Raw genomic sequence first — 18709 nt, 5'->3', positions numbered from 1 at the left:
TGTGTAACATTCAAATAAAAATGAAAGAAAAAGGGACCACAAAGGAGGCTGAAAGGAGTAGTCATGAAGTGAAAATCACAAGTGTGCTACCTTTGTTAGCAATTTTTTTTTTTTTTTCATGCTTGGGATGGAAACCAGGGGCTCACACGTGATAGATGAGCACTCTACCGTTGAACCACATCCCCAGCCAAGAGTGCTGCCTTTGAAGTCCTGTTCTTTCGGGTTTTGTTGAGATGAAGTCTTGCTATGTTGTCCAGTTTGGTCTCAAATTCCTGGACTCAAGTGGTCCTCCTGTAGCATCCTTCTGAATGCTAGGATTACAGGCACATGACACCATGTCCAACTTTGATGTCATTTTACACTGTATCCTAGCTTTTAATTGTCTGGGACTACATGCATTTATAAAAGTTTCTATTATTTTGAAAATAATAATAATAATAATAAAGCTCTTTCTTATTGTCAGTAGAATTTACCTACTTAGTTATGGAATCTAGGATGCTTATTAAGTCTATACTTGGAAAAAATTAATTATACCTTAATAATAACCTGGAATTATTTTTCTAGCTTGACATGCTTTACTTCTTGCTAGGTATTCAAAACATCATATCTTGAACCACCTCCAGATGGATATGAGAATGTGACAAATATCGTACCTCCCTATAATGCTTTCTCAGCCCAAGGCAAACCAGAGGTAAAGTAAAACATTTTTTTAATTCAAGTTTTATTTATTTCTATTATTTTTAATTCAAGTTTTAAAAACTTTCTTTATTGTATAAAAACTATGTAGAGGAATAAAACCAAGGAATTTACCTGGAGATTAGACATACTCACCCATTTTTTTATGTTCAGTACTATACATGCCCCCCAAAATAAAATAATAATTAAAAAAAGACTACTTAAAACAAAAAAGAAAACAAATACATTAAAAACAGATCCCAGTAAGGCAGAGGCCACTCTTTGCAATAACAAAGAAACTTCTGAAGATGATTTTAATTCAGCAAGGGCAATAGATGTTTTTATAAATTGATTTCCATTGTTTTTAGTCTGAATTTACATACCATATGAGCAGTTAACTTAATGTTATTTTGGAAATTAAACATAGTTGTGAATGTTTTAAATGACATTTACTCTAGTTCTTATGACTCTGTACACACTGATAGTCTCTTCAAAAGAAACCACACTACTTAAAATATGTCTTACTGATTGCCTTTTCTCCAGTCTTTTCAGTATTTTGATAGTTTCTCTAAAATATTCTATAGAATAGCATATTTATTAATCCCAAATAAGGAAAGAAAAGGACTGAGGATGTAGCTCAGTGGTAGAATTCTTGCTTTGCATATGCTGCAGGACCCTGGGTTCAATCTCCAGTATAGAAAAAAATTAAGAAAACAAAAAAGGAAAAAACAAAACAAAACAAAAACCTTCTGCTGATGCAGTTTTGTGAAACACATTTATTTTAATTTTTTTCTTTAATTTTAGCAGTGGTATTTTTTTCTTCTTTTTTCTGTAGGGAGATCTCGTATATGTGAACTATGCTCGTACTGAAGACTTTTTCAAACTAGAAAGAGAGATGAATATTAACTGCACTGGAAAGATTGTTATTGCAAGATATGGGAAGATCTTCAGAGGAAATAAAGTATGGTGGAGCTTTTCTAGAGGAAAGGAACTGGGACAGATACTGTGGATGTAAATGACCAGCTTGCCTCATGGTTTCCAAAATTGCTTTGAAATTTCTTTTCTATTTGCCATGGGTACACAGAAAATTTTATTTTTTATTCACCTCATATGTCCATAAAGGAAAAGAGTTTTATTAGAAGAATAATATCTTTTAAAAAAATAATTGAAGAAATGCACACAAACTAAAAAATAAAAATCTCCCTTGCATTATTCAACTTCATTGGCTACACATAATCAGTCTTAATAGCTTTTTCCAAACCTAATTCTGTGATATATAAACATACCTCTATATATTTACTATACACACATATATATGGATGTAATTATATTTAATATATAGTATATTATATAACATCAGTAATATATATTATAGTATATAAGAATACATATAGATCTAATTAGTATTTATTAAACACAGGTCATTATCCACTGTATCTTGGATAACTTTATAATTTCACTCAGCCATGACTTGGATATTCTTTCATATCATTACACGGAAAGTCATGTAACATAGTCTTTAAGAGTATAGTCCATGGATCCTTACCACCTGGGTCTGCTCTCCTCTGGGCTCCTGCTCTTTTATTGTGAGCAAGATCCTTAACCTCTCTGTGCCAAAATTTCCTCATATATAAAATGGGAATGCTAATTATAGCAACAATCTCAAAGTGAAGCTCAGATTGTTTCACAACAATCTTCTTACTAGCTCAGTGGTAGGAATTCTTGCTTTGCATGTGCTGCAAATAAATTAATAAATATCTCACTAATTTTAGGAAGTGGTTAACTGGGGGTATGGCTATAGGATATATATTTTGAATCTGGAGCTGGAATTTTTCTGTCTCTGCTTGTTGACCACCATGATGAGAGCTGCTTCCCTCTGCCACACTAGGGCTAACTGACTTTATGTTTTAAAGCACTTAGGGTAATAGCTGGTTTTAGTAATTTCTATATCTTAATTAATATCTCACTAATTTAAGTGGCAACATAATATTTTGTAGGAATGAAAAGCAGTGTATTTAACCATTTCTTTGTTAGCGAGTGCTTATCTTGAATTGGTTACTAGTACAAATAATTCTATTGTGAACATTCTTGTCCATATATACTTCACACATCTGTATGAACATTTTTATACTATAGATTCTTGGAAATGGAGTGGCTAAATAATAGTGTAGCTTTGTACAGCATTTTGACAGGCATAATGATAACAGTCCTTCCCCCAAATTGTGACAGATTGTATTTTCACTGATACAGCAAAATGATTTCTGAATATTGGGATCTCTTTTAGTTAATCAAGACTGATAGTTACATCTTTTGCTATAATACTTTTGCTGATGAAAGATTTAGTACCTCGCAGGGTAGATGTTATGGTTTGGATATGAAGTGTCTCCCAAAAGCTCACCTGTGAGACAATGCAAGAAGTTTTAGAGAAGTGACTGGATTGTGAAGGTCTTAACCCAATCAGTAAATTAATTTGATTTAATTGAGTGGTAACTAGAGGCAGGTGGGGTGTGGCTGCAGGAAGTGGTTAATTGGGGGTGTGGCTATAGTATATGTATTTTGTATCTGGAGCTGGGGTTTCTCTCTCTGCTTGTTGACCACCATGATGAGAGCTGGTTCCCTCTGCCACACACTCCATCATGATATTCTGCCTCACCTCAAGCCCAGGGAATAGAGCTAGGCTTCTCTGTACTAAGACCTCCGAAACCGTGAGCTCTCAAATAAACTTTTCCTCCTTAGGGTTGTTCTGGTCAAATCCTTTAGTCATAGCAGCGAAAAATCTGAATAAAACGGTAGATTTCATATTGTTGGTCAATTTACATTGTTTAAAATATTTTTGAAAAACAGGCTGAGAAGTTCTTCATACACTATGACTGTTTTGCATAAAATTTTATGTCAGTTTAATTAAACCAATATTTGTAAAGTGCTTACTCTATGATGTGTGAGATTTTGGAGGGTGGGTATTTAAAATTAAGACATGATGTATTTTCTCAATAATATCCTCAGTCCAGTAGAGAAGACAGATATTTAAAAGACATTTTAATACACTATGATCTGCCCTACAATAAATATATATACAAAGAATAAATCCAAAGAAGAAAGGAGACTTTAATTTTTCAGGTTTGGAAACCATAGAATATTTCACATTTGTGAGGCCTACAAAGAGGGGAACTGTCTTCAAAGCAAAGAGAACTAAATAGGTAATGGCATAATCAAGTGCAATGTCTAAATTTTCTTACATTATGATTTTTTATATAAATAGTAATTTGCTATTTCTGTACCTTCCTCACACAGGTTAAAAATGCCATGTTAGCAGGAGCCATAGGAATCATCTTGTACTCAGATCCAGCTGATTACTTTGCCCCTGGGGTACAGCCATATCCCAAAGGCTGGAACCTTCCTGGGACTGCAGTGCAGAGAGGAAATGTGTTAAATTTGAATGGTGCTGGTGACCCTCTCACTCCAGGCTATCCAGCTAAAGGTAATGGATGAGTCTATGAGCCTGTCAGTGTACCGTCTTTGCAAAAAGATTCCTTGCTGTTTTAGATGGGGAAAAAAGCAAGCATCTGTAGAATAACATTAAAATAACTAAAAAATGTATGCATTATGTAATTTTGGATTATTAATACTAGGAATTCAAAATAATTGCCTTTGTAGTATATATGTATGTATGTATGTGTGAATGTATTTGGCGCTAGAAATTGAACCCTGGGCACTCAATTGCTGAGCTACATTCCCACATCTTTTTATTTTGACATGAGGTCCCAATAAGTTAATTAAGGCCTAAATTGATAATACTGACCTCAAACTAGCACTCCTACTGCCTCAGCCTTCTGAGTTATTAGAATTACAGGTGAGTGCCATTGCACTTGGCCTTTGTATTATGTTTTAGTTTGAATTTTCATGACATGTAGGCATGGGAAGGGAATATTCAGTTGGTATTCTCCTTTTACCGTTACTAGACAAGAGTTTCAGAAATGTTGCTCCTCATACCCAAAGTAATATTGCTCTTAACAAACTAGGATTTGCATTTTCTAAGTTATCTAGGATTGAATGCTTCTTTAGATCACTCATTTGTATTTAAAAATACCAATGAGGTTTTTTTATTAATGTTATTTTAAATGTCAATTTTGAAGTTTTGACATGTGTAAAGCCATCTTTTTTTTAGAGAGAGAGAGAGAGAGAGAGAGAGAGAGAGAGAGAATTTTTAATATTTATTTTTTAGTTATTGGTGGACACAACATCTTTCTTTGTATGTGGTGCTGAGGATGGAACCCAGGTGAGCATGCTACCGCTTGAACCACATCCCCAGCCCTGTAAAGCCATCTTTACAAATTCATTACCCCTAAAACTCTTCCTTTCTCTGTCTACTCTTCTTGCCTTCTCAATACCAATGCCTAGGCAACCATTGTTCTGCTTTTTCTCAGCATAATTATTTTGAGATCCATCCATGTTGGCATTTCTGTCATAGTTTGTTTCTGACTAATATTGCATTGACTGGCTATACCAGAGTTGGTTTATCCATTTACTTGTTGAGGGACATTTGGATTGTTTCATTTTAGAAACTTTTACATATAAAAGTGCTACGAACAAGTTTACAAGTAAGTGTCAGTGTGTATACATTTATTTCTCTTTGGTAAATACTTAGAAGAAGAATGAATGAATAACACGGCAGATTGGTATTTAACTTATAAAGAAATTTTCAAATTGGTTTTCCAAAAAGACTGCTCTACTTTATATTCCACCTAATAATCCAGTTCTTATATCCTTGCCAGTAGTTATGTGGCAGTGGCTTTTAATTCTGGATTTTAAGTAAGTCCTCTAAGTTACAACTCTTGTTTTTTAAAGTTATTGTCACATCTTGGTCCTTTCCATGTGAATTTTAGAGCTGGGTTTCTAATTTCCCAGAAATTAGAAATCCCACAGACATTTTTTTTTCTGTGAGTTTAAAAGAAATCTGTAGATCAATTTGAGGAGATTTGACATCTTAAAATGTTTGAATCTTTTGATATATGAAAAAAGTACAACTCTTTACTAGTTAATTTCTCTCAGCAATGTTTTATAGTTTTACTGTATGGATCATGCACATCTTTGTCAGATTTATTCATAACCATTTCATAATTTTGTACTATTGTAAATTATATTAAATCTCAAGTCCTATTGCTCATTACCAATATACAGTAATGCTATTGTATTTCTAGAAAACAATAACTTAACCCTTTACCTTGCAAACTTGTTAAATTCACTAATTATTTTTAAGGTTTTTACAATCCATTAGCATATTTACATAGATGATTATATCATTTGCAAATAAATACGGTTTTCTTTGTTTCTAATTTTTATATGTGTCATTTCTTTTTCTTGCCTTATTGTACTGGCCAGCAAGCACTTTCATTACAATGTGGAACACAGTTGTTAGAGCAGACATTCTTGCTTTGTCTTTGTTCTATAGGAAAACATTCAGTCTTTCTCTGGTAGCAGAGTATTTTGGGGATTGAATTTAGATGCTCTCACATACCAGGCAGGCACTCTACCACTGAGCTCCATGCTGAGTGCTTTTATAAAATTTTAGTTTGAGACAGGGTTTTGCTAAATTGTCTAGGCTGGCCTCAAAATTTCTGTTCTCCTGCCTCAGCTTCCCAAGTAGCTGGGATTACAAGTATGAACCAACATAGTCAACTCTCTGTTTAATATGACATTAGCTCTAGGTTTTAATGAATTGTTTTTGTTGGACTGAGGGAGGTTATTTCTATGTGCTTAACGTTTTTGTCAATAACCTATATTGGGTTTTTTAAAATGCTTTTTCTTTGTATATTGAGCAATCCTATGATATTAATGCTTTCATTGAATCCATACAGATATTTTTATGCTAATCCAATACCAGGCTGGAATAAACTAGTTGGTCACAATTTATTTTGATTTTTCTATTTTATTTCATGTGTGCTAAACTTTTCTTAAGAATATTTTCTTTATGGTCATATTGTAAAGTGGTCTGTGAATGTTTTTGTAATAGTATTGTGCCTTTCTGGAATGGGACACTTACAATTTCCTTATTTTTCTATGTGAATTTATGTAGAATTGGTTAAATCTTGTCTATAGAGATTGGGATAGAATTCGCCATAATTCCTCTGGACCTGAAGTTTATTTGTAGAAATTGTTTCTGTTTTAACTACCAGTTGAATTTCTTTAGTAGGCATAAGACTGTTCGGGTTATCTATCTAGTCCTGAATGAAATTTGGTAATTCATTTCAGGGATTTTGTTTATTGAATTTGTCAGACAATTAAGAGTGTAGAATTTTTTCATAATACTCATATTATTTTTTTTAAACTTTTTCTACTAAGACCATAATGATATTTTCTCCTTTATTTTTTATTTAACAATTTATGTTTCCCCTTTGTTCATTATCTGTCTTATTAGAGATTGATTAGTTTTATTGATCTTGTCAAAGAACCAGCTTTCAGTGTCATTTTTAAATCTATTATTTTGTGTTTGATTCATATCTTTTTAGATTTATTCCAATTTTTTTCCTTTCTCCTATTGTTTTAACTTTAATTTTTTCTTCTTTTTTCTAAACTTTTAAGTTGGAATCTGATTTCATTTGTTTGAAACCTGTCCTGTTGCTAAGATAGGTGTTTTAGTGCTATTATTCTACTAAGCACTGCTCTGTCTTGTACTACTTTTGATATACCGTTCAAAAATAGTTTATCATGTTAGTTTGCATTTCTACTTTAACCCATAGATTATGTGTTATTGTGTTATTTAGTTTTCAAATATTCAGGGTTTTCCCAAGTATCTCTCTAATGTTGGTTTCTAATTTCACTGTGGTCAGAGAATATAACTTAATGATTTTTATGGATACTGAAATGTGTTTTATGGTCCAAAATATAATGTATCCAACACATATTTCATATGTATTTGAAAAAAATGGAATACAGTATTCTATAAATTTCAATTTGGCTAAGTTAATAGATTGATACTTCTATTTAAGTTATGTATTCACTGAATTTCTAGATATATTGTTAAACTTTTTGTTTCAATACTCAATTACTATATCTAATAAGAAATAGTTGTTTGGCAAAACAATCATTTCATCTATTTTGTCATTTTTACATTGTTTGAAACATTTCTTCAATCTTGGCTGAAAGGCAAAAGTTCTTACATGGTTTTAAGGCTTTCAATAGTTTTCTGTCTTTCTTTGAAGAGAATAATGCATTACTATTTGAATAAAATATTTGTTCTTATTTCCCAAGACCTTATGAATTCAATTTTTCCCAATAATTGTAGTTTTAGAATCTGAGATACATTTTCTAGGCATCTAGTTAACTGAAACTTCTCAAAGAAGGATTCAAAATATCCTTCAGGAAATTAAAGAAAATTCTTGTAAGTTAAAGAGAATTAGGTGAAATGTCAAAACAAAATCGAGAATCTATAAACCCTACAATTAGTTTTACCTTAAAATGTAAACAACTTAATTCTTACTATTGAATCTAATAGGCCATAATAAAACAATAGCTTGGTTTTTTTTTGGGGGGGGACTTTTAATTTTTATATAATTGCAAATGTCTAGCAAAATTGGCTGGACATGTTGGTGCATGCCTATAATCCCAATTACTCAGGAGGATTATAAGTTTGATGCTAATCTGGGAAATCTAGGTAGACCCTGTCTGAAAATAAAATGAGAAAAATATTGGGGATATAGCTCAGTGGTAGAGGGCCGACCTACCATGGGTGAAGCTCTGGGTTCAATCCCCAGTACTGAAAAAACAATGTGTATAGCAAGCAAAGCTATAATAATAATACAAATATTTCCTACATAGTTATTGCTCAGATTCTTCAATTGTTTTCATTTATGTACTTGATTTTGCAGATTATACTTTCAGACTAAATATTGAAGAAGGAGTTGGAATCCCGAAAATACCTGTACATCCTATTGGACATAATGATGCAGAAATATTACTACGGTATATAGTTTCTTTTAGTTGGATATGAGAGGAAGACATTTTGTCATTTTCTCATCTAAAACGAATAAAACCCAATTGTGTTAAAAGTAAAGTCTTGTATCAAAATAATTCCTGAAGTAGGAATGATGGAATACACTTTTATTCCATAACAGGAGCAGTCAGTTTAGTGACTAGGAAATAATAAAACATTGCCTTGGTTGCTCTAAATGAAATTCTCAAATGCAAAGGTATTTTTAAAGATAAAAATGGATACTGGTTTGAGATTTGTTTTCAGGTATTTGAATTTACTTAGATATTCAATAAATACTTATTTATACCCAACCTGTAGTTTAGAAATACGATCATGCTTACCACTTACTAGATGTAGGATCTTGGACCAATTGATTCTTCTCTGATTCAGTTTGCTTATTTATAAAACAAGGACAGTAAATTTTCTCCCTGATGGGGTTGTCATTAATTTATACTAGTTAGCATAGTGTCTAGAATATAGTAAACACCAATTAATGTTTGCTCATACTGTATTCTGTAACTGAAGTTTCTTTACGTATCTCCCAACCCATTGTTTAAATGTTTCTGCCAGAACAACTTCATGATTTCTTTATGGGTACACACTACATAGTTGACAGCTTCTTTAAAATTCATTTCTTCCTAACACAGTTATGAATTTCCTAATGTTGGAGATCTTGTACTCACTGTTTCCCCACAGAAGTAAGATCAAGGGTGAGGAGAATTTTGCTTCCCATCTGCCTTCACTATTATATGTTTTTCCTCCTCAGCTCTTAGCACCAAAATATTACATATTTTACTTATTTGCTCCAGTTATAGCTCTCTCATTAGAATAAAAGCTCCTCAGAATAGAGAATAAAAGGGGTTTGGACAAGTTCGTCAATAAATAACTCTTAGTTGTAGAGTGAAATATTACCTCAGCATGAATTTCTTGATTTTTTTTCATGGAAATGGTGATACTCAGCCTTTTTCTGTCCTCTCATTCTCTCTTGACAGCCACTTAGGAGGAACTGCTCCACCAGATAAGAACTGGAAGGGAGCTCTTAATGTGAGTTACAATGTAGGACCTGGCTTTACAGGGAATGAGTCTTTCAGGTAATTTTATATTACTTTAATAACTTGGAAAAGTTTTGTATTTGAATGGAAATGTGAAGATAACTGTTCCACCAGGCATATTTTGCTTGTATCTTTTTCTTATTGTTAGTAGTGAAAAACTTATCATTTTATATCACTTAAGAAGAACTTACCGAATGAAACATTGAATTCCTTTTTTTCCCCCCCTGGTGAGCTGGGGATTGAACCAAGGGATTCACACATGCAAGGCAAGCACTCTATGACTGAGCCACATCCCTAGCACCATGAATCAATGAATTTTTATAGTAATATTTCAGCATTAGTTTCAGAATTTCATCAATTACTGTATTTGAATTATAGACTTAACATTTCAAGTAATAATTTTTGAACTTTCCTTTCACCTAAAGTTTAAAAAAATTTTTTCCAGTAACTTTCAGAATGTTATATATGTATGTGAAACATTAGGTTATGTTAAGGGAGGGAATATTGGAGAACAGAGAAAGGAGCCAACAATTATTGGTTATTTACTGTGTATTAAGTGAGTTTAAATGAATAGATCATGTAGCTACTATAAAGCTCAATAGACTCATTGTTTTGAACACATGAAAGCATCATTCTAGAGGAGGAGTGTTGTGGAATGTATCTGTTAAGTTAGATCTATAGAAAGAATAAAAATTTCCAAATGGCTCAAGGCAGGCAGGAAATGCTAGCTACCATGTGAACTTGGAGAGAGTTTGTGGAATGGCCCTGCATGATTAGAACTAAGAAGTTTGATTCACTTAAAATGTTGCAGGAGAGAGAAATGTCAAGGATAAATCAGAAATGCCATAGTTTGCTTTTTTTGTTTCTTTTTTGTTTGGTTTGATTTGGTTTGGTACCAGGGATTCTACCCAGGGGCACTTAACCACCCCACCAAGTCTCATCCCCAACTCTTTATTTTTTAATTTTTGAGACAGGGCCTCACTAAGTTGCTTAGGACCTTGCTAAGTAGCTGAGGCTGGCTTTGAATTCCCAGTCTTCCTGTGTCAGCCTCCAGAGTCACTGGGATTATAGGAGTGCACCACCATGCCCAGTGTGATAGAATGTTTTTTAGTTTTTGAAATTCTTTTTATTTCAGAAAGGTTAAAGTACTAGGTTAAATTCAACCTCCTTCCTTGATAGGAACTTCAGAAGCATTCAGTTTCTGTGTTTTTAATCTCTATAATCAATCACTATAGAGTTCCTTTAATTTAAGAGACTATTTAGTTTATTTATGTCTTCTGAAGGGAAAAAAACACATAATATAACAAAAAGTAAAAATTTATCTGATTTACAAACCATAGTATATAGACACAAAACATAAGTTCAGTTCTATAATTTCAGTCATAGTTAAAAGAGTAAACTCAAAAACATAAGAAATCTCAGGTCTAGATATCAAATACACTGTTCTCCACTGTGGAAACAAAATTTTTGATGGATTTGAGTTTACAATGCACAATGAACAATGTTAAAAATTCCTAAAAACTAGATTCTTTCCTATCTCTCCTACCACAGAGATCTTCAGAATTCATTGATTTACTTAGATAACCAAATGATAAGACATAAAGTGAGATTTCTAATCATTGCTGCTACCAGTGAATAATAGCTTATTCTGATTTAAGCAAAGAGGAAACATAAACGGAACACAAAACTAGTAAGGAAAAAAGTAAAATTAGACATATTGCATGTCAGCAAAGTTGGGAGAGCCATAGAAAATATGAAGAATGAGTTTCAACTGACTACATCTGTTCTTCAAGATGAATCTACCGTTTGTTTCAAAGGGACCTCTAAAATAATGAAGGATAATTTAAAAACTGATTATTAGATGGATGTAAATGAACATGTATTACAGATTTCATTTAACTTTAGTTAATAAAAAAATCCAGAATTATGTCAAAAATGGTTCAAAAGGCCAAGTAGATAATTCAGTGGTAGAGAACTTGCCTAGCATGCCCAAGGCCACAGGTTCAGTCCCAAGTACTGGAATAAATTAAAAAAAGAATGTGTTCACGTGGACATGGCAGTGCACACCTATAATTCCAGAGGTTCTGGAGACTGAGGCAGGAGGATTTTGAGTTCAAAGCTAGCCTCTACAACTTAGTGGGACCTTAAGTAACTCAGTGAGACCCTGTTTCTAAATAAAATACAAAGAATAGTAGGGATGTGGCTCACTGGTTAAGTGTCCCTGAGTTCAATTCCTGGTACCCTTCCAAAAGAAAGAATGGGTTCAAAGAAGAATTTACAGATAATACCAAAATATATCAGTTCATCAGGAATGTCAAATTTAATCAAGAGTAATTAATATATTTAACAGTAGGAAAGCTGGCATATTTCATAATAAGGGAGGATTCAGATGAAACTTCACTAGATACCAATTCATTGGACGTGAATTATTTGTGGTACAGAGTTGTAAAATAGTCTAGTTGAAGATAATAAATGAGAGGAATTCATTACAAGTGATATAGCATCTTTCCCAATTTTCCCTTACAGGAGTATATTCATTCATTTCACAAATATTATTGAACATTTACTAAACTCCAGGTGCCATTCTGGGATCTTGGGGTTCAGAAGTGAACAGTAGGCAAACAGCCCTATCCTATGGAGCCTACATCCCAGAGATCAGTTTGTTTGGGATGTATTGAGTTTGCAGTGATGATAGGATAAACATGCAGATTTTTTTTTTTTTTTTTTTTTTGGTACTAGGAATTGAACCCAGCTACATCCCTACATCCTGAGCCCTTTTAAGTTTTTATTTTGAGACTTAGTCTTGCTCAGTTGCTTAGGGCCTCAATAGTTGCTAAGGCTGGTGGGATTACAAGGGTGTGCCACCACGCCTGGCTCACAGATATTCATTTGAATACCTCTGGAGGTTAAAAACACTAAAAATAAAAAAGATGTAAAGATTAAAGACTTAGATGAGATTCTTTGAGAGTCTGGGCAGATGGTCTATGTTTGTTTTCATGTTTGGACTAACATTTTTCTTCAGTTCTCATTTGTTACATTAACTCTTAATTTTCTTAATTTAATGACATAATATCAATAAATTGTAGCTTCTTACTAGTCATATATTTTAGGATCATATTTTTAGAAACATGCTAAACAATATTTCTGTATTTATATATTATCATAATCATCATCCTCATTATCATTTTTGATGCTGGTTATTGAACCCAGGAGCTTGCTCATACTAAGCAATGCTGTACCATTGAGCTGCACCCCAGCTGTGTTATGAATTTTTATCTCTCAGTAGCAAAAATAATTTACTTAATGCCTTAACATGTAAAAACCATTGAGTAGTTTTCTCTCCATGGTACTTTTAGTTGAATGCTGCATGTGGATTAATTGTGTATTCTGAAACACACTGTAATTTGGTGGGAGACAGAATCTGCACTTAACAATATACAGGTTTTGACAGCTTCATTGTTCTTCCATTTAAATATAATCACAAATTGAAACCAACTGGTGCCTCCATCCTCCAAATAAATAAAGGCTTATTATGTTCTCTTGTGAAAAAAATGGCTCAACATTTTCCCATGTCATTCTGGATTCATGAAACTTTGTTTTTTTTTTTCCTATCTGGCAGAGCTTGATTGTACTTTCGCTTTTTTTCTAATTTGGTTAGTTTGATTCATGAATGACTATTTAAAATCAGAATTAACAATGAGAGTCTGAAAATTTTTTATTATGTAATTGTGCATTTTAGCAGGAGTTTCACAAGTTGTCATTTAACAGAATTTATCATGGTTCTCACAGGCAGCACTCAGGCTATTCTTCAACTGTGTACCTAGGGATTACTTTCATAGTCTTGAAGAAAGTTATTGAACAGTAGGAATTAATATAATTAATACAGTCATGCATCACTCAATATGAGAATATGTTCTGAAAAATGTATATTAGCAATTTCATTATTGCTTGAACATTAGAGGATGTACTTAGACAAACCTAGCTGATTTGCATTAAACACAAGATTTCTGAGGCTTCTGCCAGTGTAACATGGAATAGTATTTTATAACCAACTTACTTTTAATAAATAGAAGGTATACACTATAAAGAAATGATAAAAATAATATTATGTACTATGCATAATTGCACATGCTACACTTTTATATGGCTGGCAGTGCAGTAGGTTAGTGGACAGCAGCATCTCCACAAATGTATGACTACTATTTTAGGCTATGACATTACCCAACTATAATGTATTATAATCTTATGGGACCACCATCATAGATTATAAAGATAAATGTTCAAATAATAGGCTTATGTTCCTTCTGTTTATTAATTAATAATAGGATGTCTTCATTAATGTTTTAATACTTAAAGTAAGATGTATTTAAAGTTTTTGGAATAAATGCCCAAGATATTTAATAGACTACTTAGAATTGTAAATAAGTATCCATAATACAGCTCTGAGAAGGAAGAATATAAATATTAGGTAGTTTTGAAAATCTGACTTCAAATTGCATGATTAAATACTTAGGTGTAAATTGTCACAATGTCTGCAACTTCCTTGCAAATCAACTCCCTTACAGAGCATTCAATATTAAAGATTGTTGAATTTAGGTGATTGATATACATATTTTTATTATTGTATAATTTTCTGTAGTTTTGTGATTTTTCATAATAAAATGTTGGAAGAAGGGCTGGGATTGTAGCTCAGTAGTAGAGCACTTGCCTAGCATGGGTGAAGCACGGGGTTCAATTCTCAGCACCACACATATCTAAGTAAAATAAAGGCTCATTGACAACTAAAAAAAATGTTGGAAGAAAACTGTAAAACTGTAAATATAATACCATATTTGAAGTAATTCATTCCTTTTGAAATTCTAGGAAAGTTAGAATGCAAGTTCATAACACCAATAAAATTACAAGGATTTACAATGTAATTGGAACTATTAGAGGATCTGTAGAACCTGGTGAGTCATCAAGTTCTTTTAGCAGTTTTTACAAAGATTAAAAACAAAAGTTTTTACAAAGAAAATATAAATTTTAGTCATCAATTGATATTTTTCTGACTTATTTGCAACTACTGAATTTGGGAAAAATTGTACAACTCTAAAGGTTTTACTTTTTGCTGATTATTTTTTTGTGGGAGAAACTCAAGCAGGAGGAAGTTTAATTTAAAGACATACATTACAAATATTTACAATGTATTCAAAGTTTTTGTTTTCCAGACAGGTATGTTATTCTGGGAGGGCACCGTGACTCTTGGGTGTTTGGAGGTATTGACCCAACTACTGGGACAGCCGTTTTGCAAGAAATTGCTCAGAGTTTTGGAAAATTGATAAGAAGAGGTAAGTGATAAGAGAATGTGACTTCCTTATATTTCCTTTATTCCTAGGCAGGTGTACCTAACTCGGTATTTTAACAATGATTACAGGCTGGAGACCTAGGAGAACTATCATTTTTGCCAGTTGGGATGCAGAAGAATTTGGACTGCTGGGTTCTACAGAATGGGCTGAGGTAAATAAGATGGCCAAGGTTCTTGTTATTGTTTTGATCAACAAAGAACAGATATATATCTCAGGATGAGCACAGCTAGACTCCATTACTTTATATGGTTTTAATTTGGAGAATGATTGGAGTGAATTTAAGAAATAGAATTTGTTTTTACTTTCTTATTAGTTTGGCAAAACAGAATAGCCTCTTAGTCAACAAACAAATCTACTCAAATCTATTTGCATTTGTTTTGTGAAAATAATATCAGTAACTTCAACATTAGGAAGCATTTTTTACATGTAAATTGAAACTAATTTTCAAATTTTTAAAGTTTCCTTGGCGGTCTTCTGGGAAAGCTTATTTAATTAAGATGATTATATTCTGATAATTATTTCACATTTACAAATTCCACATAAAATAGCAACAATAGTTACATTTTGCCTTTTATAACATATATACCATTTGCTAAAGATATATATGTTGTAAAAGGATATATATAAAATGATAACTTTGTAACTTGGATTACTTTAGTAAATCAATTTATTGTGTAGTTTCACAGGTTCATTTTTTCTTGAGAGATGATTGATTTTCATTAACTGGCTCTGAATTCTCTCAGTGTCATATGCTCCTTTCTTTTGTTTCTTTCCTATGCCTCCCTACTGAGTAATCTCTAAGTTCTTCTGTGTTTGAGGTGAGCTCATACATTTTTATAAATTTAGGTGTACTGTGAAAGTACTTGCTATCTTTCTACCCTGTATTTAACTTTTGTCAGTCCAGATTGTATAGAGTTCTTATGAAGCATGCATGTGTGTTTTGCATTGTGTTTAGTTAAAAAAAAAAATGCCTCCCTCTTGACTCATTTCCTCTTGCATTCCTTTAAATTTACAAATCAAGTAATCATGAGAATACAATCATGCACATAGATACTTATCTGATATCACTTATGCTTTGTTGATAATATGCATGTTGTAGATTTTAATTTTTACATTAGTATTCTGAAGGCATGTTGGAAGAACATTACTTTAGATGAATCAAATATTAATTAAGATAACTTATTTTTAGAAATATGTAATTTCTTATGATACATATATACATAAATACACATGTCTGTTTCTTTAATTTCAGAAGCTTAAAGAAATTTACAACAGAAAGTGATTAATATGTTTTGCATTAACTTGTATAAATAGCGATTAAGAAATAATACTTGTTCTAGTTTATTACCAGACTCTTTATCATATTCAACAGCATATTTAACACTTAAATACACATGAGAAATCTTCTTTATTTCCACTATAAACCTGTTACAGTGGAAGCTCTGAGTACATTTCTATGTAATGAAAAGGCAGCTATCATCTTGCCTTTGTAGGCAAGAGCAAAGAAGTGACAGTTATTTGGGCCTAGCCATACCGCCTTAAATGTATTTACTATAACTTGTTCTCATGAGGAAGAAAGGTTGAGAGAGAGGTAAAGGGCTCTCTCAGCATGTTCCCTTCTGTGTATGTGTATGTGTGTGGCAGAATTACTTTTGTTCAAACCTGTCACTCCTTCTTTCCACCATTTTTTCCTCTGTTCTTTTTTATTTTTCACTTCTTTATATTTTTATTAACATAGTATGAAAATTTTCTATTTTTGCTTTTAAAATGGTAACTTTACATGGGTATTCACTCTTAGTGAATCTCAACAGGAGTGAAGATTAATCCTCAGGGATACCTGATGATACAGATTTCCAGGCCTCACATTGAGCAATTCTGATTTAGTATATCGGGGCTGAGTCCCCCAAATCTGGGAACCTCATCCCTACATCTATTGATTAAGGAATCAAAGAACCACATATTGAAAATGTTTCTTTTCCTTTGGGGCTCTCTACTATTACTATATATATTAGCTACTGATTCATAGTAATCTTCTTTCTTGTTTTAATTACATAATGTTTACAACCAACCAATTATCAACATTTTCTCAGAAACTATGGTCACAGGCAGGTGTAAGTATTTGGTTATAAAGATATTTGCAGATCACTCTTCCACAAAACTATTGTGCTTATTTTGTTTGTTTTTATGATAGTAAATACTGTGAATTAACAACTTTGCTTCAACTATAGGAGAATGTAAAAATACTCCAGGAGAGAAGTGTTGCTTATATCAATTCAGATTCATCTATAGAAGGTAAATTTTATTTCATTTTTAAGTAAGATGTTTATAAAGTAAATTTTACTTAGAGTAATTTTCCTTTATGGTTATTATGCATTATGTGTCCTTTAAGTCTATAAATTCCAACTTCTTATCTTTTTCAGATATTCTCTTCCTATGAGGCTTCACAGTAATAACTTAATTTTCTATTTTACTACGGAGAAAATAATGATTCATATCAATTATTGGGAATCATAACTAACCTATTGCTCTTAGTTTCTTTGTTATATTTACCATATTTATTTGTCTACCGTGGTCTGCTACTTAAACTCTAGTATTAACCACATTTTTGCTATGGATATATTAAATAAATTTTGGTAAAAATATTCCACAAAATATTTCACACAGAAATATTTCCTGTAATAATATTTACAGAATATTTTATACAGATATATTTCCTATTTAAAAACAGTTTCTTAAAAAGTATAAAAAGACAGGAATATTTCCAGTATTTATTGGAATATGCACAAACTATTTCCTTTTGAATTTGACATATGTATGTCCCTAGACTTTTGTTGAATTTTAATTTTTCTAAATGAATGTCAGAGCATACATACATACTCTAATATCTTAATATGTAATATTGAAATGAATGAGTGAATATAGAGGGAATTCTGTAGCCTTATCCTGCTTTTTCCTAAGAGAGATACTGCCATAAGGATGAGGTCTGAATTGTGTGGGAGCTCTTGCCTCAGACACCTAAGGCCATTTACTCCTTTTTCAGCCCAAAATATGTATGGCAGATTCTCCTATTCCTGGAGAGAAAATTCTACCCTCTTTTATTCCATGGGAATGATGCATTTGATATAAAGACTGTTATATCTTATTTAAAATTTTAAAATAATGTTAGAACTAAGCACAATTCAAGTTTCATTTGGAAGTATGAAATAGTAGTTTCATTTATTTTTCAGGCAATTATACTCTCAGAGTTGACTGTACACCCCTTCTTTACCAGTTGATGTATAAACTGACAAAAGAGGTATATAAGATCTGTCTTACTATGTTTTCTGATAAATGGATACATGAATAACACTTTTTTCCCTTAAGCTAGTGGCACTTAATTTTAAGTTGGTGACAGAACATGGTTGACTCATATAAAGGACAAATAAAAACAAAACTTTTAATATGAAATTTACTATGTGACATAAATGTGAAGATAGTATTTTCAGTCTGTTCTTTCTAATAATAATGCTTATTCATTGTATCCTAACTTATAATGTATAGTAGGCTCAATATTAATCTGACAGAGCATTTTGTTACACTGAAAAGAACATTGAACTGCTACAGAAAAATCTCAGAGTTCAAAAAATTGTGTTTCCCAGCAACTCCTTTCATACAACATATATAAATTG

At 32.2% G+C, this 18709-nt stretch overlaps 1 protein-coding gene across 2 annotated transcripts in view; it reads left to right on the top strand.

The window, feature by feature from the left end:
- Naalad2 (N-acetylated alpha-linked acidic dipeptidase 2) overlaps positions 1-18709 on the top strand; it is a 44047-nt gene that overhangs the window by 9285 nt on the left and 16053 nt on the right. For both annotated transcript variants that reach the window (XM_077108685.1, XM_076843883.2), the window contains exons 4-13: positions 590-691; positions 1511-1636; positions 3967-4153; positions 8541-8634; positions 9637-9735; positions 14560-14645; positions 14904-15023; positions 15110-15192; positions 17270-17333; positions 18269-18336. In XM_077108685.1, the coding sequence (XP_076964800.1) occupies positions 590-691; positions 1511-1636; positions 3967-4153; positions 8541-8634; positions 9637-9735; positions 14560-14645; positions 14904-15023; positions 15110-15192; positions 17270-17333; positions 18269-18336 (1029 nt within the window). The remainder of the gene's footprint in view (positions 1-589; positions 692-1510; positions 1637-3966; positions 4154-8540; positions 8635-9636; positions 9736-14559; positions 14646-14903; positions 15024-15109; positions 15193-17269; positions 17334-18268; positions 18337-18709) is intronic.

The sequence above is a fragment of the Callospermophilus lateralis genome, chromosome 2, assembly GCF_048772815.1.
Source record: "Callospermophilus lateralis isolate mCalLat2 chromosome 2, mCalLat2.hap1, whole genome shotgun sequence".
NCBI classification, from domain to species: domain Eukaryota; kingdom Metazoa; phylum Chordata; class Mammalia; order Rodentia; family Sciuridae; genus Callospermophilus; species Callospermophilus lateralis.
The sequence above is the reverse complement of the archived record's forward strand: the minus strand, read 5'-3'. Positions and strand labels throughout refer to the sequence as shown.